Source organism: Sciurus carolinensis, chromosome 3 (assembly GCF_902686445.1).
Source record: "Sciurus carolinensis chromosome 3, mSciCar1.2, whole genome shotgun sequence".
Lineage (NCBI taxonomy): Eukaryota > Metazoa > Chordata > Mammalia > Rodentia > Sciuridae > Sciurus > Sciurus carolinensis.
In genome coordinates this window covers 161,455,181-161,481,564 of record NC_062215.1, presented here as the reverse complement: position 1 = coordinate 161,481,564, position 26,384 = coordinate 161,455,181, and the positions used below count along the sequence as shown (strand labels likewise).

At 39.9% G+C, this 26,384-nt stretch overlaps 2 protein-coding genes across 10 annotated transcripts in view; one reads left to right on the top strand and one right to left on the bottom strand.

Annotated features, from left to right (window-relative positions):
• The window catches only part of Fn1 (fibronectin 1), a 63,464-nt gene extending 60,225 nt beyond the window's left edge, over nt 1–3,239 (top strand). For all 9 annotated transcript variants that reach the window (XM_047542988.1, XM_047542989.1, XM_047542985.1 and 6 more), the window contains 2 exons: nt 1,962–2,063; nt 2,481–3,239. In XM_047542988.1, the coding sequence (XP_047398944.1) occupies nt 1,962–2,063; nt 2,481–2,552 (174 nt within the window). In that variant the 3' untranslated portion in view covers nt 2,553–3,239. The remainder of the gene's footprint in view (nt 1–1,961; nt 2,064–2,480) is intronic.
• Nucleotides 3,240–10,599: 7,360 nt separating this feature from the next.
• Atic (5-aminoimidazole-4-carboxamide ribonucleotide formyltransferase/IMP cyclohydrolase) overlaps nt 10,600–26,384 on the bottom strand; it is a 33,709-nt gene continuing 17,924 nt past the window's right edge. Inside the window, 9 exon segments of the mRNA XM_047547172.1 lie at nt 10,600–10,820; nt 11,111–11,266; nt 13,078–13,260; nt 15,797–15,889; nt 19,401–19,529; nt 21,230–21,319; nt 22,206–22,291; nt 23,082–23,189; nt 24,523–24,648. Of these exon segments, the coding sequence (XP_047403128.1) occupies nt 10,701–10,820; nt 11,111–11,266; nt 13,078–13,260; nt 15,797–15,889; nt 19,401–19,529; nt 21,230–21,319; nt 22,206–22,291; nt 23,082–23,189; nt 24,523–24,648 (1,091 nt within the window). The 3' untranslated portion in view covers nt 10,600–10,700.

Below are 26,384 nucleotides of genomic sequence, written 5' to 3'. Positions count from 1 at the left end.
GTCTAAGAAAATTCCACTTTGTGCCCTCTCTCAGTTCAAAAACATATCCTTGTGCTAGCTCTACCATTGTACTAAATAAATGGGACAGAGGAAATGAGAAATGGTTATGGCTCTTAATGATATAGTCAGAAATTAAATTAGCATATATTTAAAATCAAGCTAATTAAGGAAGGTTTTGAGTTGAGTCTGACAAATACTGTTCTGGGTAGACTGGAGTCAGGAAGAAAGGGTTTGTGGAAAAGGGAAACATTGACTGGCTGGGACTTAGGATGGCTAAGATTTGGTTGGGGGAGCAGAGAGATATAAGCACACCCAGGTGGACTCCAGTGAGCCAACCCTCTGCCTACTATCTTGTGGCCAAAATTAGATGGCAAGAAATCCATTATTTAAGTACTCCTCAGCCATTTCTAATGTGTCTTCCTTTCCCTAATAAGTGAAATTTCAAAGTGAAATGGTTCTTGTAACTTGAAAGTAATGGGAGATGACAGTCCTTGGTTTTCAATGGAGACATACCTTTCCAAATAGCTCTCCAAATTCTGGTCTGTGAGAAACATGCTTCCATCCCAGGGTGAGGTTCACAGCATGATATATTTGGCATTAACCAATTACAGATACATAAGAAGAAAATGAGCATGATGGAAAATGGACTTTAGGGGGATTCATCTGACATCAGGGAAGTTTCTTCAGGGTTCTCTCTGCGTTACTTTACCAAGGACAGCCCAAGGAAACAAATAGTATTCCATCCCCAGCATGTGAAGTTGATCTCTCTTTCCACCCACCTCCCATAAAGACTGATCTTGTTCATCTTGGTATAAAAATGTGTGAAGGAGAATTTACAGGGAAGCAGACTTTGGTCACACCTCAATCTCTGTTACTTAATGTATGTGAAACCTTTCCCATGTGACTTGTATTCTGTTCCAAAGTGATAAATGAACCCCTTATGACAGGAGTGAGAATATTCATTGATTCTGTAAGTAGGCATTTTACCTGTATTGTGTTAGGTGTCATGGGAAATAGGCTCCAGAATGGAAAATATGTCTAGAATATATAAAAGATAATATAAGAAAGAATAGAATATTAGGGTTCTTTGAGTTGTAGGAGTGAAGTCCCATTGTAGTTAAGTGAGCAAAAATGGCTCCCATAACTGAAAAGTCCTTGATCAGACCAGCTTCAGGGGCAGCTCCCACCATGGCACTTGGAGTCTATTGTTGGCATGCCTCTCCTTCTCTAGTACATTCCCTGCTAATGGTGACATTCTTGACCAGCTTCAGTTTTACCTTCTCCTACTTTAAGAACAGAGGAAGAGAATTCTCGTTTCCTCAGGCTAATATCTCAGGGAGCTTTACTGGTCTAGTGTGGTCTGTTCCTGTGCTCCACTCCACTGTTGATCAGAAGCAAGGCTTCCATGTTACTGGCCAGGGTAGGTAGTAACCATATTATGCAGTGGAAGGACCATGGCCAGAGTCAGCCCAGTTCCAGAGTGACAGCCCCACCTCTACCCATGGCCCATTATGTGACTCCCCACTCACTCCCAGCAAGCCACTCTTCTTCTCTGGGTCTCTATTTCCTTTGCTATAAAATGAAAGTGTTTGTCCATGTGATCTCAAGTCCCTTTTAAAAGCGCTAGGATTCTTTGAAAATCTCCATCATCTCATGTAAAGAGCTTGTTGCTGAGGCAAGTTGGGAGTGCAATCAGACTTAGCAGATGAGTGGAGTTTAGATAGGAAGAGATGGAATTTCAGGAGAAAGAAAAAGCTTATGCAGAGCCAAGTGTGAGCTATGGTGATAAGCCAAAATGTATTCTAAGAGTTGCAATTGCACAAGATTCTGATCAGTGCCTCTTTAGTGATTAACTGTTTATATTTGACCAATGCACAAGAACTGAAATTCTTAACTCAAGCACTAAATTATGATGTCCTTATGGATCATAAGCTTCATTTGATTTCATCCCTCTCCTCCAGGGCTGGCTCTGTTCCAACTGCCACAGACCAGGTGCTGAACCTATTTCTGAAGGTGGTTCCTCTTCCAACCTGTATACACAGACATATCAGAGAACGAACACTGTAAGTGCATTTTCCCTGGTTGACTCTCCCTAAATGCAGTTGGGCTTTCTGCAGAATCTCTTTCTTCTGAATGAACCAAATGTTTATTTTTAGAAAGATCTCTAAGTGACTCATATAGAATACTACATCCCAAAGCATTATTGAATTTTTGAACATCTCCTATCGCTCAATATATGACTAGGCTCTTGAAATTAGAAAGTATCCTTTCTATGAAAGAGCTCTAAGTGACTCATATAGAATACTGTATTCTAAAGCATCATTGAATTTTTGAACATCTCCTGTTGCTCAATATACTAGGCTTTTGAAACTAGAAAGTATCCTTTCTATGAGTAGTTGTCACACAAGTGTCCCCTCTCCACCCCCCCCCCATATACTTTAGAGTATTTGCTACTGATTTTCTTCTTCTTCCATTAACAGAATGTTAATTGCCCAATTGAGTGCTTCATGCCTTTAGATGTGCAGGCTGACAGAGAAGATTCCAGAGAGTAATATTTGCAACCCAAAGGAACAAGCATGTATGTCTGCCACGGTCCATCTGAACTCAAGTGATATTAGCAGATCCCATCTTTTGAGTGTTTGTTTCTTTCTTAGCCTTTTGCTCTGGAGTAAGTTCTCCAGCTTCAGCTCAACTCACAGCTTCTCCAAGCATCACTCTGGGAAGTGTTTTGAAACTTTCCTCATAAATGAGGGCAGTACGTTACCTGTTCTGCTTCAGAATAATTAATACTGCTCAGTGTTTTAAATGAAATGATTCTCAGTGTGATTTGGTTTGGGATCAATAAAGAAGCATATGCAGCCAACCAAGATGCAAAATGTATTGAATACTATTACCAAAATTTTAAATAGGAAAGTTGCCCAAACACTTCTGCTTTCATTTAACTGTCTGGCCCGCAATACTGTAGGAACAGCGTGTCCTTGCTACTGTGATAAAATATCCACGGTATTCACTTTTTCCAAATGATTCTAACAGTTGCCTAGAAATATCTTTCTCTTACCTGTTATTTATCAATTTTTCCCAGTATTTTTATACGGAAAAATTGTATTGAAGACACTTGGTATGCAGTTGATAAAAAGAATTCAGTATAATTATGGTTGGTGATTATTTTTTATACTGTACGTGCCAAAGCTTTACTACTGTGGAAAGACAACTGTTTTAATAAAAGATTTTACATTCCACAAGTTGAAGGCCATTTCCTTTTATTTAAGGTATTTTGGGAGGAAATAATAATCATCGCGAATGTTCTTTTTCTTTTTAATTCAGCAAACATTTGGATAGCTCTGACATGCAAGGCTCTCTAATTCTTGGGTGACTTCTATACAAGGCTTTCTGCTTTTTGCTGCAAAAACTCAGGTTCACTTTCATCATTTCTCCACCCTTCAAGAGCAGAGAGAGATTTGTTTTTTCCCTTAACAGAGTTAAGTGGACTCTCATCTTTATGAAATGTGCCAGCTAGCACTTCAGAAGTAAAATTGAAACAACCTTTAGTTGCTTTTTTCTAAGCATTATTATTCTTCCCTCCCCTCCCTATCTCCTCCTTTCCTTCCTTCATCGAATAAACATCTATTCAAATAGATTACCGGCAAGGAAAATAAAAGGATAACTGAGCTGTTAACACTTCTCTGTACTATACTATTCAAGTAGTTTTGTCTTAGGGAATCCCCATGGTATGATAACCTCATCCAATCTATCTTAATTCATGTCGACTGACACTTTAGCATGACTTGATAAACAATCATCTCAACGGTTTTCTTACTTGTGGTCTGCAAAGATAATTTCTTTTTCAGTTTCACCTTGGGGAAGCAACAAAACTCTGGAATTAAATCTGACATTCAGGGGTGGGGGTATAGCTCATTGGTGGAATGCTTGTCTGGAATGTATGAGGCCCTGAGTTTGATCTCTAGTACCACTTTAAAAAAAAAAAAAAAAAGGAAAGAAGAAAAGAAGCCGGGCATGTTGGCGCATGTCTTATAATCCCACAGGCTCTGTAGTCTGAGGCAGGAAGATCATAAGTTCAAATCCAGTCTCAGCAAGTTACCAAGGCCCTAAGCAACTTAGTGAGAACCTCTCTCAAAATAAAAAGTGCTAGGGATATAAGGTCTGTGGTAAACACTCCAGGTAAAATCTCCAGTAGAGAGAGAGAGAGAGAGAGAGAGAGAGGGAGAGAGAGAAAGCCCATTTGAAAATCTGACTTTCAGAATATAAATCATGGCACAAGAAATAGTTGATTATTAATTAATAAAAATTCAGGATGTTTTTATATACACATTTGAATTGACTTACAGTTTATAAAATGCTTTCACATTTAGTATCTCATTTTGGGGAGATCTTACAGCTTAATTTCATAGAGACTACTGCTCAGATGAGTTTTCCTTAGCAATATACAGACCCCAGACTCCAGATATCTATTTAGTATCACTAATCTTTCAGCTTTGCCAGTCTGCTACAGGCTAGCTGGCTCTGTCTGTTAAAACAACACAGGAAGCGCAGATCAAGGTGCTATTAAATGACCTTCAGACATAAGTGGGTCTCTGCTCATGGAAGAGAGACTAGGACCTAGGACCACTCTACGCAGTGTGCAATAGGAAATCCCATCAAAGCCGCCTGCCCTAGAGAAAGCAAACCCTCGTGCGTGAGGTGCCAAGCAGCACCTTGGCTTGAGCTTATTTAAAGGTTCTTATATCTGAAAACGTCTACTGGATTTTCTCTGACATAACTTTCCTATGTTCATATATGAATACACCACATCATGTGCAAACACAGGAATGGATCCTAATTAGAGTTAAGTTATACTCCATATATGTATAACATGTCAAAATATACTCCACTGTCATGTATACCTAAAAAGAATAAATAAAAATTGATTTTAAAAAACAGTCCAGTGGATTTTAAAAGCAGCATATTAAACTTAGGAGTTAAACTTAGAACAAATCGAGTAAATTTAAATGCTCTTTTCTGTTTAAGAATCACAATGCCAGAGAGGTATAATATTCTTTTTTTTAACTATTTCTCAGCAAAATTATTCAATAGAAAGAACCAAGTATTTCCAAAGATCTATTATAGTTTTTATTGACTCATATGACTGTTTCCCTGAGAAATTTCTAAGCAAGCCAAATAAAAAAGACATAATTAAAAGACCAATCTGGATTTAGGCAGAAATGGGCAACTCAAGAAAAATCAGATGGAAAGTAGTAAATATAATCAGGCTTTATAAAGAAAAATAACAGTTTTTAAGTTTTACTGTGCCTGGCTGTACTTGATTTATAATGAAATTTGTTGTATATTTATATTGTTCTCAGCTCTAATGACCTAAATGAATTTTGCAAATTAGCCTATAATAATATCACTGTCTGTAAGGCATACTTTCTAGGGAGGTGAATAAAGAAATAATCAGGTGGATATTACAAGTATAGGAAATGACTTTTTCTATTTAATTATATTTCCATTGAAAATTCTATTCCATTTCTAGTTGTATGAAACTCATTAAAGTGATTAAGAAACATCACATCAGCACATTTAAGTGCTGAAATTGCTTCCTATTCAGTAAGTTCCCATTACTGTAGTAGGGAAAGTGGCAGGCTACAATTTTAAAAGTCTCATTTTCAGGGGCTACAATGCTGTTAAAAAAATTTTTCCTGTTGGGATTCCTCACGTTTGGGGACATTTTATGCTTGTCACAAGGATGGCATGGCAGAAGCACACACAGATGACCTTAGATGGACTAAAGAAAGTTCTTTTCAAGAGTGATGGCACTTACATTTGAAATGCAAGTTATTTTCATTATCACCATTGTTCCATTCCATAATCTCATTAAAATAACCTTCAATTTGAATTGCAAACAAAAATCCATATAAATTACAAATAAAGAGAAGAAAATGCCACATGTAATAAGAGAAATGGTGCTTCAGCTAAAACCCCCAAATGGAAAATTCCTTTTTTAACATTCCTCAGTAGAGTCAGATACGGGATATTAAAGCGAGTTTTACGTTTCCTTGAATTCTTTTTTACTTACTCTTTAGAGACATACAGATTTTAACAATTCTAGGAGCCGAGTTTCTCTCTCAAACAGTTTTTATGTGGAGTCCCCCAAAGGCTTTGAAGTTGGCATTGGCAGGAGAGGGCATGAGGCTGTGAGCCTGGAGCGATGGGCAGCTCTCTGCACTCCAGGGCTGGAGTTGCCCATCCTGTGTGCGGTGCACCATGGTGGGCTCCCTTGGGTCAAACAAACTGAAGATCAAGGATTCTTCCAATGAGCTCTTTGCATCACAAGCACTTTGGAAATTGCCATTTCCTTCCAGAATGATGGAGGTTTTGTCAGGCGACCACTAAACTGCCAGTCTGTCTCAGCATTGGTTGTAAAATGCTGAACTAAATACTGTTATGGCTTGGATATGAGATGTTTACCAAGAGCTCCTGTACCAATGTTCAGAGGTAAAATAATTACAGATTATGACAGCTGAAACTCATCAGTGGACTAATCCATTTGATGGATTAATAATTTGAAAGTACTACTGTACTAGCACATGTGGGACATGGCTGGAGAGGTGGATCACTGTGGTGCGCCACGGAGGAATTATCTTCTCTGTGGCCCCTTGCCTCTTCCCCCTCTGCTTCCTGGCTGCCATGAACCAAGCCAAGCGGCGCTGTTCTGCCACACCCCTCCACCATGATGTTCTGCCTCTCTTTGGGCCCAGAGGAATGAATCCTCTGAAACCACGAACCAAAACTTTTCCTCTCCTAAATTGTTCTTGTCAGATATTTGATCACATCAATGAAAAACTGACAAAAACATACTAAAAAACTATTTTCGACTCAAAAGCATGCTGCTTTTGTGATGGGCCGGGTTATATGGGCAATGACCAGACTCCGTTTTACCCTGAGTCTCCACGTCACGCAGGAAAAGCTTTTCCTGTGGGAATGCCCCACCTCTGTACCCATCAACAGTTAGCATAGCATGCTTGGCTACACAAAATGGCAATTCTTATATAATGTAAAATTGTTCTCTTTCTGGTTCCTGTTTTTCTTGGACAATGTACCCTATCAGAGAACACTTGTCTAGATGTTAGTAACCATTCTGTAACTCATACCCAGCTAAGGTCATTTTGACCCACTTCCCCTTCTGCTTATGATTTTAGATCTCATAATGTTAGTTTGTAGTTTTGAATCATAGCAACAGCCACTTATGATTAATGAACCAACATGCTTTACTTATGGTATAAAAAGCCCTGTAACTCTATGCTTGGGGCCGTTCTCCCAATAGTCATTTTGGGCACTGTGAGAGACAGTCATCTGGGCTGGTTAATAAAGATTCCCAAATTGGACTTCTCATTGGTGATTGGTCTGTTCCTAAGTTGCGCCCCACAACAGGTGGAAAAATTGAAATCCTCATACAGTGCTGGTGGAAAGGAAAATAGTGCAGCTACTGTGGAAAACAGCATGGTTGCATCTCAAAAAGCTAAATATAGAGTTACCATATGATCTTCCAATTCCACTCCTAAGTATATACCCAAGAGCAATGAAAATGTTTGAATCAAAACTTGTACACTATATGTTGCCAGTAACATTATTCATAAATGCCAAAAAGTAGAAACCACCCAAATGTCTGTCAACTGGATGTATAAAACAAAATGTATCCATGAGATGGGATATTTGTCTATAAAAAGGAATGAACTACTGGTATTTTCTACAACCCAAACCTTCAAAACATTATGCCAAGTAAAAGAAGCTGGATGCAAAACCATTATGCTAAGTGACCCCATTTTGAAAATGCCCAGAATAGGCCAAACCCACAGAGACAGAAAACAGATAAGTGGTGGCCTAAGGCTGGGGGAAAGAGAAGGAGAGAGCGTAATAGGAACAAAGCTTCTTTTTAGGACGGAGAAAATATTATGGGAATGGACAGTGGTGGTGGCTGCACAGCTTTGTGAATATACTTAAAACCACTGATTATTACACTTCAAAATGGTTAAAGTGGTGAATTTTTGCGGGGGTGGAAGCAGGGCAGTACCAGGCATTGAAATCAGGGACACTCAACTGCTGAACCACATCCCCGGCCCTTTTTTATATTTTTATATAAAGCTGGTCCCACTGAGTTGATTAGTGCCTTGCTATTGCTGTGGCTGGCTTTGAACTTGCCATCCTCCTGCCTCTGTTTATTCTAAGTAGTAAGAAACAGTATAGATGAAGGTTGAAAGAACTCAGGAACTTTTTGGTTACCAATCTGAAATATAAGTAAAAACATCCAAAAATACACACTATTTTTCATAGTAATTTCCATACATTAAAATTATCTCCCACTACTTTTCACATTTCCATATACACAGAAACAATATGAAAATAATAACTAGTATTATTCCAAACAGCATTTATTATGTCCCAGGTGATGCTCCAAGAATCCTTAGCATTTTGTTTCACACCCTCTTTAAAGCAATCCTAAAAAGTGAATATTGTAATTATCATCATCCTGTTAAGTATGAAGTAGGAAAGGCTAAGTGAATCGCCTAAGGTCCCCATGGCTTGTGGGTCACAGAGCTGGGACTCCAAGCTGACAGATTAGCTCCAGGGCATGTGCTTTTAACCAAAAGCTCTCCAATTTCTGCAAGGAGTGAATCCATTTCTGCTGAGTGGAAAACAAGGTAGCATTTATCCTAAAGGACACGAAGCTGGTTTCTGGAAGAAGAGGTGTGATCAAGAACAAAAATGTGCAGGGCTGCTGGCAAATGCTATTTCCTGACCTCACTGGTGATGAATGCATGTTTAAAAAAAGTATTCTTTACAGATTTTTCAGGCACTTTAACATGACTGCTTACAATTTTTTTTTATTTTTTTATTTTTTTAGATAGATTTGTGCCTTGCAATGTCAGCAAAAATCAGGTTTGAGTTTCTAAACAGGAGGACAGTAGAATGAATTGGACGTTACTTTCCTATGTTCATATGGGAATATACAACCAGTGGAACTCCATATCATGTACGACCACACGAACTGGTAACTACACTCCATGTATGTATAATATGTCAAAAGAGATTCTACTGTCATGTATCACTAAAAAGAATTTTTAAAAAATTTTAAAGCGTATCTAAGACTGGAAGGCACTCAGAGTTTAGAGCCCTGCGGGTTTTTGTGTTTTGAGGAAGGGACACTGACTAGGCTTCAGAAAGAAGGTGCTCCTGCTGTCAAAGGACCAGGCGATAGATTGAGTGAAGGGCGCCTCTAATGGATGGCACCTACAAACAATAAGGGGTGCTTCTCCCTGTGCCCAGGTGCTCTGCCAACTTAAAGTTTATTGATTTAGGTTTATGTTATAGGCCTTCTGCCCTTCTTTACACTGAAATAACAGGTATGAGGTCCTTATGCTTTTCACTTAAACATCAGTGTTAAGGGGCTTGTTTTTTGCACCCCCACCCCCCCATGCTGGGGATTGAACCCAGGGGCATCCCTAATCCATTTTATTTTGGGACAAGATCTGACTAGGTTGCCCAGGCTGACGTTGAATTTGCAGTCCACCTTCTTCAGCCTCCTGAGTCACTGGGATTACAGGTGTGCACCACTGCAAGTGGCCAGTCTTGAGGTTTTTTGTTTTGGGGGCTTTGTTGTTGTTGTCTTGGGTACCAGGGATTGAACCCAGAGGCACTTACCACTGAGCCACACCCCCAGCCCATTTTGTTTTTTATTTTGAGATGGGATCTCAGTTAGTTGCTTACAGCCTGGCTAAGTTGCCAAGGCAGGCTTTGACAGCACTCACCTTTGGTTCAAAACCATAAGGGGAATATTGGCACTATTTCTAGGCACAAAAATACTGACCACTTTGGAGGGTTTATTTTTGGTGCTGGAGATTGAAGCCAGGGCCTCATGCATGCTAAGAACACATTCTATCACTGAGCCACACATACTCCCGACCTGTTTTTTATGTAGTTCCAAAGGGCAGAGCCCACTGGGCACAGAAACACACACCTATAATCCCAGTGACTTCAGAGGCTGAGTAAAGGAGGATCACAAGTTCAAGGCCAGTCTCAGCAACTTAGCAAGACCCTGTCTCAAAATAAAAAGTAAGAAGGGCTAAAGATGTGGCTCAGTGTTGAAGCAGCACTGGCATCAATTCCCAGTACCCAGAAATAAACAAAACAAAGCAAAAGACACAAAAAAGGGGAGATCTTGGACTCCTGAAATTTTGGCCATTCTACTTAACAGAGAAAAGTATGCACTAGCTGTTAGCCACAAAGGGGGTCAACATAACTTACCAATTAACCCTCTCTAAGCATCCAGTTCATAGGGAATAATTTGCCAATTGTTTAGGAAGTAGAAAACTACACTGCCTAGAGAAATCCCCTAGGGAAGCTGGAGGAGAAAACTGTGGTGTTAACCACTCATGCGGCTCAGCTTCTCTGGCTCACTTGTTTCATGCAGGGAATGCTGTGGGGTGAGCCGTGCTCCAAGAAGCAGGGGTGTTGCTGGGCTCTGCACAGGAAAACCTCTACTGTGAAGTGCCAGTGTAAGTGAATCTTTTAGATAAATAAAACCCAACTACCTAAAACCCTGGATCCAATCACTACAATGTTTTATTTTTTAAAAAGGTATTTTCAAAGTTTCACATGATCATTCCCCTACACCCAAGCAAACCACTGAACAATGTGTGGCACAATTAGTGGTGGAAGAGCCGAAGATCCGTGTGAGCCAAGATGATTCCCAGTTCATCGCAAGCCTCAATCACAACCTTGTCAGCAGCAGAACCAGAAGGGGCTGCAATGTACGCCACGCCGCTCTGAAGGAGAAATTGGTATTGATTTTCAAAACCAGTTTATGCAAAAACCAAAATCCCCCTCTACAAAGCATAAGCCAATAATGACTCATTCAAACAGGCAAAATAACAGCATTTGGATTAGCCATACATCAAATGGGAAGTCAAATAATCCTCTAGGTAGTACTGATTTATGTCATATCACCACAGTTTTGATAGGTAACTCCAAGAAACTTAAAAATCAGAAGCAGGACTTTGGAAGTCATTTCTACATGATGCTCAATGCTATGCAAACGCACATGATTCCTACTTACCCTTTTAGCTCTGTCTACATTATCCCTGAAAGGAAAGAAGGCATCGGAGCTGACGGAAACCTCACTCAGTTTGTCCACCCACTCCTTCTTCTCAGCCTCAGTTAACAACTCAGGGACTTCCTCAAATAGTGCCTGCCACTTCCGCAAATCTTCACCCTGGTGGGGGGGCAGGGACGGTTAGTCCATCATCTTCAGTTCTAACTGATGAAAAGCAAAGCAGCAGGGCCAGAGAGCACTTGGGCATTTTAATGACATATCTAGACATTATTTCAAGAAGTTTGCTGATGTTTCTTAAAACATTTTCATTAAGGAAGAAAAGTGATTCTAAGGTTACCAAATACAGACTATATCATTTTACTTTCTACATCAGTTTATTCCAAATATTTGCTTCTTGAATCTCTAAGTTAAATCCACTATTTTATATCCCTGTACCAAAACAAATTCATATTCCAAAGGGTTTTCAAAGCAATCCTCTGTATCCAATCTAGGAAAGAGATGACAAAAGATAGTCTAGAACTATATTTATACAACAATTTTAGGCTCAGGTATAAAGTCAGGAATAGACAAATCAAAACATGATTCACATTGCTTAAATGTTTGTATAACACCCCCCAAATTTATGATGAAATTTAACCCTCAGTGCAGTGGTACACAGAAGTGGGACCATTAGGCCAAGAAGGCTGTCATGAACTAGCACCTTATGAAAGGGCTCCAGGGGACACGCTCACCTCTTTTTTGTGTGAGGACACAGTATCTGTCCCGCCACCTTTAGGGAGGCACCAAGAGGTGTCATCATTGAAGCAGAGATTAGCCATCACAAGACAACAAGCCTGTTGGCAATTTAACCTTGCCCTTTCCATTCCCAGAACTGTGAGAAGTTTCTGTTGTATAAATTAGCCAGTCTGGTAACGCTGTTATAGCAGCACAAACAGAAAAGGCTGTTATTCAACTTTTAAAGGTGTTTAAACTTTTAAGGGTGCTTCCATTTTGACTTTAATATACTTTTATTCTTATTCATACATAAAGATTCTTCCAGGACTCTTAGTAGATATTTGCTCGATAATATCAAATTGAAAAGTTCAAGTATCAAAGTGAAAAAGAAGCGTGTTTTAAGTACTTGTGCTCACAAGGCGCAGTGTGCAGTCTCACTCTTCAAAGACACTTGAGTTGCTTCTTGGTCCTGAATGAACTATTTAGCATAGTCAATTCACCCATTCAAAAGAACATCTGGTTCTTGATTACCAGATCCTTTTTCCATCCAGTATTTTGTTAAGCACTTGCTGTGTCCAGAAACTGGGCTAAAATCTTTTTCTCTGGCAGGCTACCTGATGTTCTCAATTTAAAACCTCCCACATGCTTTCCTCAAACAGAAGGCATTTAAAAACATGAAAGACAACAAAACTATACGGAGCTGTTAATGCTGCTTGTTAGAAAGGTGCTGGGAGAAGAGGAAAGCCACTAGTTACCTGCTATCAGGTAATTTGTATTTATTGCTGGATACACACCTATCATGTAGCAAGCCTTGTGCTCGGCACTGTCAGACACCTCAAGATGGGTAAAAACAATCCTGGTCAGAAAAGCTTATAACCCACGGAGGAAGTACAATCATACAAAGCTAAACCAGTGGTTATTACTTAAAAAAGAGAATGTCTGGGGTTTTGGAAAGAGACAAAAAACAATGAAGTGAGCCAGGAACAGCACACCTATAATCCTAGCACTTCTGGAAGCTGAGACAGGAGGATCAAAAGTTGGAGGTCAGCCTCAGCAACTTAGTGGGACCCTGTCTCAAAACAAAAACTAAAAAGGACGGGGATTGGGGGCACAAAGAATTAGTAAGAAGTTTCAATTGCAGACAATATGGAATTTCAAGAAAAATGTCCTCTACTCTAGTAATGAAATTAATATTAAAGTCTGTGAAACATAAAAGGGTAAACAGTCTGATTAGAACACAATGACAAGACTTTTACCTCACCAATAGTGCCAGTCACGTACTGATCGATGGCATTGGAGATTTCTGCTCTCTTTACCCCTGTTTTAAACTTCATCGAGAGCACTCGTGGGTGATGTCTAAGCCACCAAGAGTTTGCTTTATCCCCTGCGAGGCGTGTACAGTGTATTCGAGACTGCTGTCCTGCTCCAATGCCAATAACCTGAGAACACAGACATTAAAATGAGTACCTCCTAAAACAATCCATTCTTCTCAAAAGATTCAGCAGTGAAGCAATCATTCTGCATGGCCTTACTGAATTTTATCAGAATCTGAGTCCAAGACATCAATAGCCACACTTTCCAAAACTGTTACTAGAGACTGGCAACCTTAATCACTGGCAACCACTAAAGGATCTTTCAGGTCACAAGCTAAGTAATACTCTCTTGCTTCTACCCTCCCCCTAATTATAGGCCGAATAATTTAAAAAATGTCAAGAGCCAAGCTGAAGACACTCTGAGAAAAGGAAGGGCTGTGATTTGGCTACAGACAGAAGTTTATTTCAACAGTAAGAAATGTTCTTCTACATAGGTAAGCTTGATCTGTTTGCTAGTATGATTATCCAGCCCCAAGTAACAAAGATAAAAGGATCTATACTAAACACAGAGGTTATGCCAATAGAAAGGTATTTTACAAAAATCAGATGGCATTATATATCTTAACTACATCTTATAAGGGCATATATGATGTTATAAAAACTAAGTGTACATTCCTGATAACTCTGACAATATAACTAATATCATTAAAGATTTACATTCCCAAATACAAGCTGTGTGCTCACTGGTCTGGTTATGAGAACAGCTTCTTAGCTCTTGCACCTCCTGGTGAGAGATTACTGGTTTCTATCATATCAGTGACATGTTCCACATGCTGCGTCATTTATTTTGTATTAATCATGTCTTTTTGTTTCTCTCATAGAAGCACCCACCTCCCAGCTGACTTTACAACCTGTTGCTTCCAAAGCAGACTTTTGCCAGGGACCCCTTGAGAAACCCAAAACATTCCTAAAAGGGAAACCCAAACTGCTTGCCCACATCACCCTGGCCACATTGCCCTCTCTAGCCAGAAGCAGCCAGAGCAGTCACCATCTATTTCCGCTTACAGCAGTAAGGGCTCCCTAAACAGAGCAGGCATGGCAGGGGAGGCCAGCAAAAAGACAGTGTCAGTAATGAATGACTGGGTCAGGAAGTTGGGGGCTCTTTCAAAAGGAGCACTTTCCCCTCCTCCAACCTGTTGCCAAGGTTACCTGCCTCCAGGGAATTGTTCCTTCCTACAAAGGGCTGTTAAGGAGTAGCCCAGGGCCAGTTCTTTCAGGCCCTTGGATCACTCCACCTTTTGGGTCACCATAGGCAGGATGGGAGGAGAGGGCGTGAGAACAAAGGAAATCTAAAATCTATAAAAGGGACAGCACACCCCCACTTCCTCAACTTGGACCCCACTCTGTGGTGGAGTCTGTGTGTGTCTCTTTCTCTCTCTGTTCTACCCTTTAAATAAAACTTTAAGCTCTTGCAAAAAAATAAATAAAAAAGAAATGTTCAACACAGATGCTCCTCAACTTACAGTGGGCTTATATCCCAATAAACCATAAGAAGCTAAAAGGATCCTAAGTCACAAATGCACGAAAGGCTGGGAGCGGGGGCACAAGCCTGTAATCCCGGAACAGAGAAGGCTGAGGTAGAAGAGTCTGAGGCCAGCCTCAGCAACTCAGCAAAACTCTGTCTCAGCAATAAAAATTAAAACGGAACTGGGGGTGTAAAGTGGCTAAGTGCCCCTGAATTCAAGCCTCCATTAAAAAAAAAAAAGCCACTAAGTGCACCTACCCTACAGAAAACCACGGCTCAGCAAGGCCTGCCTCACACACGCTCAGAAGACTGACTAACATGAGCTACTGCTGGGCAACGTGATGTACATGAGGCCTATTCTACCCTGAAGTGCTGAAAATCTCACTCTGTACTGAGAGTGAAAAACAGAACGGTAATCTGGGCGTGTTTAACACCCTCATCAAGCCCCCAATCCTAAATGCAACCGCTGAATGTCTGGGACCATCTGCATCTTGATTGTGGCAGTGGTCACACAACTGTATAACTTGAGAAACATTTTTAAAAGATGAGTTTTACTGTGTACAAAGCATGCCTCAATAGACCTGATTTTAAAAGAATGGATTAACTCCTTTCTAGTAGTCTTTCTATTCAACAGATTTCTGAGAAGACAACATAAAAGGCTGAGGACGTGGCAGAGTGCTTTCCCTGCACATGCAAGGCCCTGGGTTTGGTCCCCAATACTACAAAAACAAGCAAAAAAAAAGCATAGGAATATGTGAAAATACCATGCAAGCTGCAAAAGTAGAGCCTGCTGGGTGCCCATACCATTCCTCCTTCCTCTCCCCTGGAAGTATTATCATACGGGAAGAGAAGGTGAAGGAACCACATTTACAACAGCTCACTAATCCAAACAGTGTGCCAACACATTCTAGGCAAGAAGCACTATGGTTAATTTTAGTACTTGGTTCCAAAACTCCTTAATCATCATTAGTTTTAACCATCTACACCAAGGCGCTGAGTAAATACTGACAAACCTGGAACTAAAAAAACCCTGGCAAATGTTCCCTTTCAAGCTGTACAGTACCAGAGGCAGATGGATATTTGAATATCATTTTGTAAAACAACAGTTCCCCTGTGGGAATCTGATAGCCTGGTTACCTGTCCGTTCTTGGCATAGCACACAGAGTTAGACTGAGTGTACTTGACAGCAACGGTGGCCACGATGAGGTCTCTGAGGGCAGACTCCGGAACCTGAGACAAACATGGAATGGAAAGTCACATCAGGCTGTTTAAACTTCACTAACTTTAAGCTTCTTACATGCCAGTTAAAGTAACAGACCTTTAATGTATTTATGCCACTCAAATGACAGAGTGAAATTAAATGTTCAGGCTACACACTACCATGTTTTACTAAAAGGATCAAGTATTTAACATATTCATGGCAGAACTTGGCACAAGCCCAAGATGTCACAGACACAAACTAATGCCATTTTGTAGCAACTCTGGATTAAGCTCATGTACATCATGAAGGATATGAAATATTGCACTCCAAAACTGATGAATGATGTCTTCTTGACAAGAGTACCTTTAACTATCTGGAGACATGGTTGAAACTTATGTTGAAGAATAAGGCTGAGATTAATTTTCACAGCTATTACAGACCTTTGTGGAGAAATAGCCAAAACCGTTCAGGGAAAATCAAGTAAGATCATATTCTGCTTTGACGAGAATATTGTAAGCAGAACTATCAGCCCTAACACAACAATATATACAATAGTCAAAAATGCCACCATCTTTAATATAAAGGGTGAATGCACACTGATAAAAGGACCATGATCCACACTGGTACGCTAAGTGGACAAAGGATACTAGCTGCAGCTTACTGAAATGTTAGCCAACTGAAAAGTGGTAAGTTGGACTTCATCAAAGTGACAGGTTTCTCTTTTGTGAAAGACCCCTCATTAAGAGGATGAAAAGACAAACCAAAGACTGGGAGAAAGTATTCGCAATATATAACTGGTTAAGAACTGTAACACATTTAAAAAATTCTCAAAGCTCAGTAACAAAAAACAAGTAATTTAATTAGAAAATGGGCAAATGACAGATGGCAAATGAGCACATAAAAAAATGTTTAACATCGTGAGTTATTAGGAAATGCACATTAAACTTAAAATCAGTGATATTACTACACACTTATCAGAATACAATGTCTTTTCAAAAGTGACACCAAAAATTGGTAGAAACTGAATCATTCATCTGTTATGGGTAGGAAGGTAAAATGGTATAGTCACTCTGGGAAATACTTGGCCTGTTTTCAAAAACCTTAACCTACAACTACCATGCCACAAAGCAATTCACCAACGAAATGAAAATTTGTGTTTATGTGAAACCCAGTAAATGAATGCACAATCAACGAAAATTCTACAAAGGAAGAACAGATTAGTGGTTGCCCAAGGTCAAGGGGGGTGTAAGGCAGCAGGGAAGTGAGTCTGGCTACAGAGGAACAGCAGGAGGCACCCTTGTCTGATGGCAACGTTCCGTATCTTGACTGTGTTGGATCAGCTTTATGGCTGCAGTTCTACTGTATGTAGCTCTGCAAGAAGATTATCACCAGGGCAAAGGGGACGAAGGGGACACAGGAACTGATACAACCATGTGTGAATCGACAATTTCATTTTTTAATCTCAAAATTAAAAATTTGAGTAAAAATATTTTTAGAATTTCTAAAAAATTTATTATTCTAAGATTACTATTGTTATATACCCTTTCTTATCTCTGCTGTTTTGAGTCACCCGCTACAAATCTGATTCTTTAGGTTCCAAGGAAGATTAAATAATGAAAGCCAGCCTCCTGGACGTCTGCCTTCAAAGGTAACCCTGGTTTTCTGAGTTAGGGTCAGGAATATGAGAAATGCCTGCGGTGGGAGTGAGGGAATCCAACAAACTGAAGTACTTCAAGAAAAATGGGAGAAGAGGAAATAATTCAAACATGTTCAGTATTAATACACGCTCTTTCCACATGTCCAGCTCTCTCAGGACTGAACCTGCTGCAGACGTAATAGTGTGAACTAGTGATTTTGAGACAGGAATGTTAACAAAAATTTGCTGTAAAATAAAGGGGATAGAGAATGCAGAATATAAAGAAGAATAAAACTATCACTCTCATCCTTAAGTTTCCAAATTTCTACTAAGAATATTTAAGAAACCTGGAGAAAAAAAACTGGCTAGAAGATTAAGATCATACCCTCTACCCTTGTAAAAAATATTCAGACACAAAACCTATCAAAAAATGCTGAATTGCTGAATTATTCATCAGTCCAATACCCCTGAACCTATTAAAAATTTTTTTGAAAAAATGAGACTCTGAACAGATAGATTGCCAACATGAGTACCAGGGAATCTAGGTCAATACCCACTCAATGTTTTAAAAAATACATTGAACTGGGATATAAGGCAGTGGTAAAGCACCTGCCTAGCATGCGGGATGCCTTGGGTTCCATCCCAAACACTGCAAAATAAACTTCTTCCAAAAAATTAACCAACCAGGTCAACAAAGTGATTTCAAACAAACAAACAAACAAAAAACCCCATGAGCCTGTAATGCTAATGCAAAATACTGTTTCATGTGGAAATTGCAGAACCTCACAGACCTGACAGAGAATGAACTCCCTAGGTTTCAAAGATATCCCTAAGTACAATGTCTACAGGGTTTTTGCATCAAAGCAATGCTAATTTTAAAATAAAAAGGAAAAAAATGTACATTAAATCAATAAACAAGAAGAAGAAAGATATTTTCTTTACCATGACGTGTTTAACAGACAGAACAATCCTAATAAACTCTTTAAAGCTTATTTTCAGTAATTCTAGGTGCAACCTCAGGAGTGAGAGCTGGGAACAAAAGCACGTTCTGTTCCGCCTTTAGTTTCACCTCCAGGAACAGCTTGTAAGACCAATCATCAACGAGGAACAACAGAAAGATGGACCCAGAGCTCACACACAGCAAACACTGACAGCAAAGATCCTAAAGACTGGAGCAGGAAAAATGAGACTGCCATCCTATGCTTTCACCTCAAGGCACTTTCTGAGCCGCATGCACTGAACTAAAAGGTAAATAAGTTGGGCATAGATGCTGCCAGATTTACAGGACTAAGGGACAAACAAGGAGTCCAGAGAACATCAGAGAAGAGGAGACCAGGGGATGCCCATGGTTTCTGCAGAGCAGAGCTGACCCATCAACAGACCAGCTCTCACGAATGGTGAAGCCCAAATTCCAACAAGCTCAACTCCTGACACCTTTACCTGCCTGCCAGAAGTATAAATTGAGTCTCTGGAGCAAAATGCCACCATCCAGACGCTCAAAATATCTCTCCAGGTTTTCATACTAAACCGAACCAGAACACAAAGTGGTGATGCCGTTAAAGCACTGGAAAAGCCAGGCGTGGTGGTGCAGCCTATGATCCCAATAACTCTCCTGAGGCAGAAGCATCCCAAGTTCTAGTTCAGCCTCAGCAACTTAGCGAAACCTTGTCTCACAGTCAAAAAACAATATAACAAGACCTGGGAATCTAGCTCAGTGGTAAAGTATCCCTAGGTTCGATCCTTAATAACACAAAAATAAAGCAAGCAAGCAATCACTGGAAAAGAACAGTATAAGGGCTGGCCATACAGTTCTAGATATGGACCTTATTGATAATTTATAAATTCTGACAACAGACAGACCTACCAAAATTACTAGCATTCAGCTGAGATATTTTCAAACTTACCTCTTTATTCTTGGTAACAACATTGCTAAATAATGACCTGTCAATGACACCATTATTTCTCTTCTGGCTTAAGCGAAGACCAAAGAGAGTTCGAACTTCATCCTCATCTGGTTTGTAAGATTGATCCATCTAAGACACAAATTTTTAAAAAAGTATTAGATTCAGGGCTGGGGCTATAGCTCAGAGGTAGAGCATTTGCCTAGCATATGTGAGGCTCTGGATTCAATTCTCAGCATATATAAATAAATGAATAAAATAAAGGTCTATCAACATGTTAATGAAGTCACTACTCTGTATAACTGTACAGCACCAACAGAAAAGACCTGGAGAATAAATAAATAAGAAAAAAGAAAAAAATAATAAAACCAATTATTTCAATAAGCATGTGTTTTAGGTTACATTAACTACTACAGCACAAATATCACAATCTATTTTTCCTTTCTTTTACTAAAAGAAATTTTTCTAAAAATCTATTACAAAACACCTAGTTATCATTTGAATTAGAATTCAGGCTGGAGAAAGCAGAATTGGGAGTCTGTACTTTTGCTGTTTGGAAGGGAATTTGTCATTTACTGTCATCTTCCTCTCTCAAATTCTGAACTCTTTATAAAGGGAGCTGAACTTTGGTATCTGATTCCTGAAATCAATCCCCCAAGGATGCTCAGGAACACCATTATACTTAGCAACTCCCAGTGTATAAAATTGGGATTCTACAGATTTTCTGATAAGACCTATGGAAAATAAGGTTTTTATTTTCATGAGCTGATTGCACTAATGCAGAATTCATAAAAATCAGTAAAGAAAGATCTCAAAAACCTAGTAGAAAAACAGATGAAGAAAATGAATAGTTCATTAAAAGAAAGAAAAAATACTTCACATTTAAGAAAGCAAATGTGAAGATGGTCACCCCAAACATAATGAGAAATTAAAACTGCAATGAAATGCCACTTTCAAGGATCTGTGAGGATGAGAAAGTTTAAAAATACAATGTTGGCAATGTGCTGAGAAAACATGCCCGCTAGCACATTAAATTGGTAGCTAAGTGGGATGGCGCTTGCCTGTAATCCCAGTGGCTCAGATGGCTGAGGCAGGAAGATCTCAAGTTCAAAGCCAGTCTCAGCAACTTAATGAGACTCTGTCTCAAAATAAATAAAAAGGGTTGAGGATGTGGCTCAGTTGTTAAGCACCCCTGGGTTCAATCCCTGGTACCAAAAAATAAATATATAAATTGGTTGTACAACTTCTAAGAGGGGCAGCATCTATCAGAATCATCAATATAGACAGCCTGGATTCAGTCTTATTTCAACTTCTAGGATTTTTCTAGTTATTCACTGCACAGATGTATAGAGGTAACTGGTCACTGGCTAGTAAGTTAAGATGTACAGAACAGGACAAACTCCCAACTCAGAAACAAGGTATATCTGTCTCAGTAGGAAAATAGAAAAAGAAATACAAGTACTATTATTTGATTAATATGTAAATACCATTTCAAGAAAGACAAGCAAGAAAGTTACTTCTAAAAAAGGAAACAGTAGCAGAAGAAAAGAATGGGGAGATTTTCTCATCAAACAACACACACTTTCAAGAGGAAACCATGTCTAATTCTTTAAAAAATTAAATATGAATAGAGAGGAAGTTATATCCTTACTTTAAACACCAAAATAAATACAATTAGAACCTGCATGATTAAGGATAAAGATGCTACAATGAAGAGGGATAACTTAGAAGGGTGTCTACATAAAAAAAACATGGGGAAAACATGGGATTAAACATGGGGAAAAGAGACACAAAAGAAGAGCAAATAAATGTTTCAAACCTATTTCATTTACCTGAAGAACACAGTAGTTCCCATTTTTTTTTTTACAAAGTATTTTCAAGGCTTCTTCTTCATATCCTGGGGCAACAATACCATCAGACACCTATAAATATACTCAATGTCAGTTTCTATAATTAAAAAAAAAAGAATGACTGAAAAATCTAGCAAAAATTATGTCTTAAATATTATACCATTTTCAGGTTTCTACCAACAGATAAAGGCTGATACTAAATTCTTAAAAAAAACTTTGTTAGACTACATAGAATTATTTTCCACAACTGACCCTATCACCTTGCTTTTATTGCAATTTTGTAGTTGTTAATTTTCTTCAGTTTTAACTAAAAATACATGAGGGTTTGCTCTTACAATTGTACCTTAGGAAGAAAACCCAATTCTTAGTATTCTCTTCACAGGGTGATATTCTGCACTAGGAGGAGCAGGTTCTAACCCAGGTTCTGTCAGGACCTAGCTCAAGAACATTAGGTGAAGCCTGCTCCTCCACAGAAAGATAAACAGATCAGATTCAACCACAGTTGTAACTCTCCCCCCGTTTTCTGTCTCCCCAGCACCAGTAGCAACTCCACCTTTCTGGAATGTTTGTAAGATATTCAAAGCAATTTATATTTTTCTCCCATTATGATCTCTTTAGGCTCTATAAAGGTTTACAATAAGATTCATTATTTCATCAGCAACCAAGATGGCCCAGCTCTTCAGAAACAACTTTGGCATTAATACTCACTAGAGAACTTAAAAGAAATACATATATAAAGAAAAGCTATCCATTTGAAACATCAACTCACTACATCTTAAAATTAGCAATATTAAGCATTCACACTCTACATAAAATGTGAACATTCTACATGATAAACTTCACTAATTTACAGCAGGTACATATATAAGTTCTATAGGTTATGGCTTCAAAAAACACTATGAGCAAACAATGCTTTACTCAGTTACACACAGATCAAAATACATGAATGTCCACTTACTTCTCTGGAGATAATTTTCGCAGTTGGGACATCACAAACATCAGATAATGCAACAAAATCACCAAAAGAAGACATCCTATCAGCCCCTGCAAATAAAAATTAAAATAAGGTATTCATCATAAAGTATACTTTCACAGAAAATGACATTTAAAAAATGCCTATCTGATCATATAAAAATTTTTCTTAATCTTATTGTTTACATAAGGCAAATAACAGATCCATCAATGTCATTTAAGTGAAGCAATTAGCTCATCAATTTTACCTTCTAGAATGGCATGTAACATTTTTTTCTGTGAAGGGCCAGACAGTAAACATTCTTTTAGCTTTGCCTTCATGTGATCTCTATAGCAACTGCTCAGATCTGCAGTTGGAGTTCAAAATCAATCACTAAAAATACATTAAATAAGCACGTGGCCTGGATCCAAGTAAACTTATTTACAAATAAAGGAAACAGGCTGGATTCAGTCCAAAGGGTATCGTATGCCGACTCTGCTATACATGGTAAACTACAGTAGGTTTCCATAATCTTCTACAAAATCACAATAAAATCCACATGTTAATAAACTCAAGAATTAGATATTTCTGAAATATATAAAACAACATAATTGTATAAAGTAACACAGTTTTATCATATAATAATCAAAATGCATTCAATGTTTAATGTGAAATTATATGTACCAAATTTCATTTATTACATTAAAATCTAACATAATTTTACAAACACATTCCCGAGGCACTCATACTCATTCCAAGTATCAATAAAAACAAATTTAATTTGAAATTTATACTAAAACAAAGGATATTACTATTTTATTCTTTTTAGGATAAAATATTGCTTTTTCTCCCCCAAAGACCAAAAAAACCCATTAGTCTCACCTCTTGCTCTTGCATATGCAGTTGATATTGGTGTAAGGGTGTTATAGAGGTCATAGACCATGCAAACTTTGGCCTCATCTTCACTGAGTGGAATTCCAACTGCAGCTCCTAGTAGAGAAAATCACAAAATAATCAATAAACCTAAAGCCTCGAGTTGCTACTAATCGACTCCTAAATCAAGACTTTTTAAAACAACTAGTCCATGCAGCACATTTTCTACCACCTGTGCCAAACAAAACTTTATTTATCCAGAGAATTAAACAAAAATAGTTGTTGAAGGAGCCAGAGCAGCAGGAGGGTGCGATTGGCGGGTAAATCTCCACTTTAGCCTCTGCAAACAGAGCCACTGAAACTTGACAGCACCCAGTGTGTAGGAAGCTGGGTTACTTCCTTACTGACTGTTTGCCTGGTATCACACACCATTTATTTCTTCCTTGCTCGTACTGCTTTAACAAGTAATAAATAATTGAGAAATAATTATGTGTTGCAGTGTCAGCAAAGCTGGTGATATGTATGTGTGTGTATACATCTATATTTCTTTTTATATATAAAAAAAGAATATATTCATATTCTTGGGGGGGGGTACTGGGGATGCAACTCAGGGGCACCCCACCACTAAGCCACATCCCCAGTCCTATTTTTTGTATTTTATTTAGAGACAGGGTCTCACCAAGTTGCTTAGCGACTGGCTTTTGCTGAAGGTGGTTTTGAACTCACTATCCTCCCCCCTCAGCCACTGAGATTACAAGCATGCACGCAGCCCAGCCATATATAAATGTTCTTAATTCTACAAAACATATACATACAGACATACACACACACACACACACACACACAAACTCATACATAGTAGAATATCTGTGTGTATACACACATATATCACATATATTGGAATTAGGACTTAAATTTAGAAGCAAAAAGGTATCTCACACGATGGCTATAAAAAGTTATTGTGGTACAGGCCTGTAATCCCAGCAATCTGGGAGGCTGAGATAGGAGGATTGCAAGTTCCAGGTCAGGCTCAGCAGCTCAGTGAGACCCTGTCTCAAAATAAAAGGTAAGACAAAGGGCAGGGGATGTAGCTCAGTGGTAGAGTGCCCCTGGGTTCAATTCCCAGTACTGGAAGGAAAAGAAGTGTCATAAGAAAAATTTCTTTATGTTTATTAAGATTCAGTTTTAAATATGGAAAAATATTTATTTTCGTTGATAAAATCATGTTTACAATGCCAAAAGGCCTGATTTTCCTATCTCAGGATACTACCAAATAATTAATTATATGTTACATATTTCCTGATATTATTGTATTGACACTATTATCAAGACTCACCAAAAGCTTCACAGAACACCTATATTCACATTAAAGCTTGTCAAGTATACCAAAGAATTTTAAAAGAAACACACTGTGAGCAGCTCCAGAGCATTCAGGAACACAACGCTTTACCTGCTGGGCTGACGTGTTTGAAAGAGGCCGCAGCTGGAATGTCTAAAGCCTCCCTCAGTTCCTTCACCAGCTGCCACGCATTCAAAGCATCGCACAGGTTTATGAATCCAGGCGCTCCATTGAGAACTGTAAACAAGCACACACTTTACACTCCTTACAAAAATAAAACTTATAAAGTCTACACAAGTGTGTCAAGTACAATTAAGAGACAAACAGGGAGGCTTCAAGATGGCGGACTAGAGGGTGGCAGCATTTCATGTTGCTCCAGGACGCAGGATTCAAAAGAGGAGATAGTGAGAAACTTGGGACCAACTCAAAGCCGCCGGGTGAGTCTCTCCTGTTGGGGAGGTGTCCCGGATGGGGCGGTAGCCCCGGAACGCAGGGAACTTTGTGAAGTGGAGTTGCTCGGCGAGACGCCCCTCCCCCCACAGGAGCGGTAAACACGAGAAACTGGGATCATCGTAGAGGAGGCGGCTCAGCACAGCGCTTGGACTCGGAGCAACCACTGGGGCTCCGGGCGGCTGCCTGAGGAGGAGCTGCGTGGCGAGCTGTTTGGACTCAGAACGAGCGCTTCTGAACACTGGGGGGTTGCCCAGAGGAAGAGGAGGAGCGCGGCGGGTCGCTTGGACTTGGAGGGACTACACCAGAGCTACAGGCGGTTGCCAGAGGAGAAGCTGCGTGGAGAGCTGTTTGAACTCAGAGCGACCGCTTCTGAACACCAGGGGGCTGCCAGGAGGAAGAGGAGGAACGTGGCGGGTCGCTTGGTCTAGGAGTGACTGCTCAGAGGAGGAGGCGAGTAGTGAGATGTTTGGACTCAAAGCGACCGCTCCTGAACACCGGTGGCCTGCCTGGAGGAGGAGCGCGGTGGGTCGCTTGGTCTCGGAGCGACTGCTCCTGAACACCCGGGGGGGCTACCCCGAGGAGGAGGAGGAACAGGGCGGTTCACTTGGACTCAGAGTGACTGCCTAGGGCTACCGGCGGTTGGCGGGAGGAGGAGACGGGAAGTGAATTGCTTGGACTCCTAGTGACTGTGTCGGAACACCAGGCGGCTGTCCGGAGGAAGAGGTGTGTAGTGGGTCTCTGTGACTCAGAGCTATTGTACGGGGCTCCAGGTGGCGGCTCAGAGGAGGGGCCGCATAGCCAGGTGATTAGGTGCAGAGCAGGGTCCCAGAACCGGCTTCTTGATGGAAGAGCCCCACAGAGACACGCTTAGGGTGGAGCGAACTTTCCAGGACTGCGGGCAGATTCTCTGAGGACAGGCAGCCTAAGGAGACTCGTCTGCGAAGGGTGAGGCTCCCAGGCCCAGGAGGTAGGTCCGGGCCCCTGGGAACGTTGCAGAGGAAGACAGCCCAGCCCAGGCAGTAGTTGTAGATTGAGGGGAACCTCTAAGAGGGGAACTGACCAGCGAGACCTTCCCACCGGGTGAGTCTTCCCTGCCGGGTGAGGTTTTCCCACAAGGACGGTACAACCAGAGACACAGGCTCAAACAGGCCATGCCTCAGCCTGCAGCCTAGTTCCCCTTTGGATGACCATTGGTCAACAAGTGGAGGCACCTCTGCTCACTTGTGGAGCACCGCATTATCAACTTCCTCCAAGACTTCAGGCTACTGAAGGATAAGAGGGTATATACTAGCAATCTTCAGGGACATTGTAAGTCAATAGAGGAAATCTGCAATATCTTAATGATCCACTGATTCCTGAACAATATGAGAAAACAAGGGAAGAAAATGCCCCAAACAAATCTAGATGTTACATCAATAAAATCCAACGACAGCATGGCAGAAGAAATGACAGAAAGGGAGTTCAGAATGTACATAATTAAAATGATCAGGGAAGAAAACGAGATGAAAGAGCAAATGCAG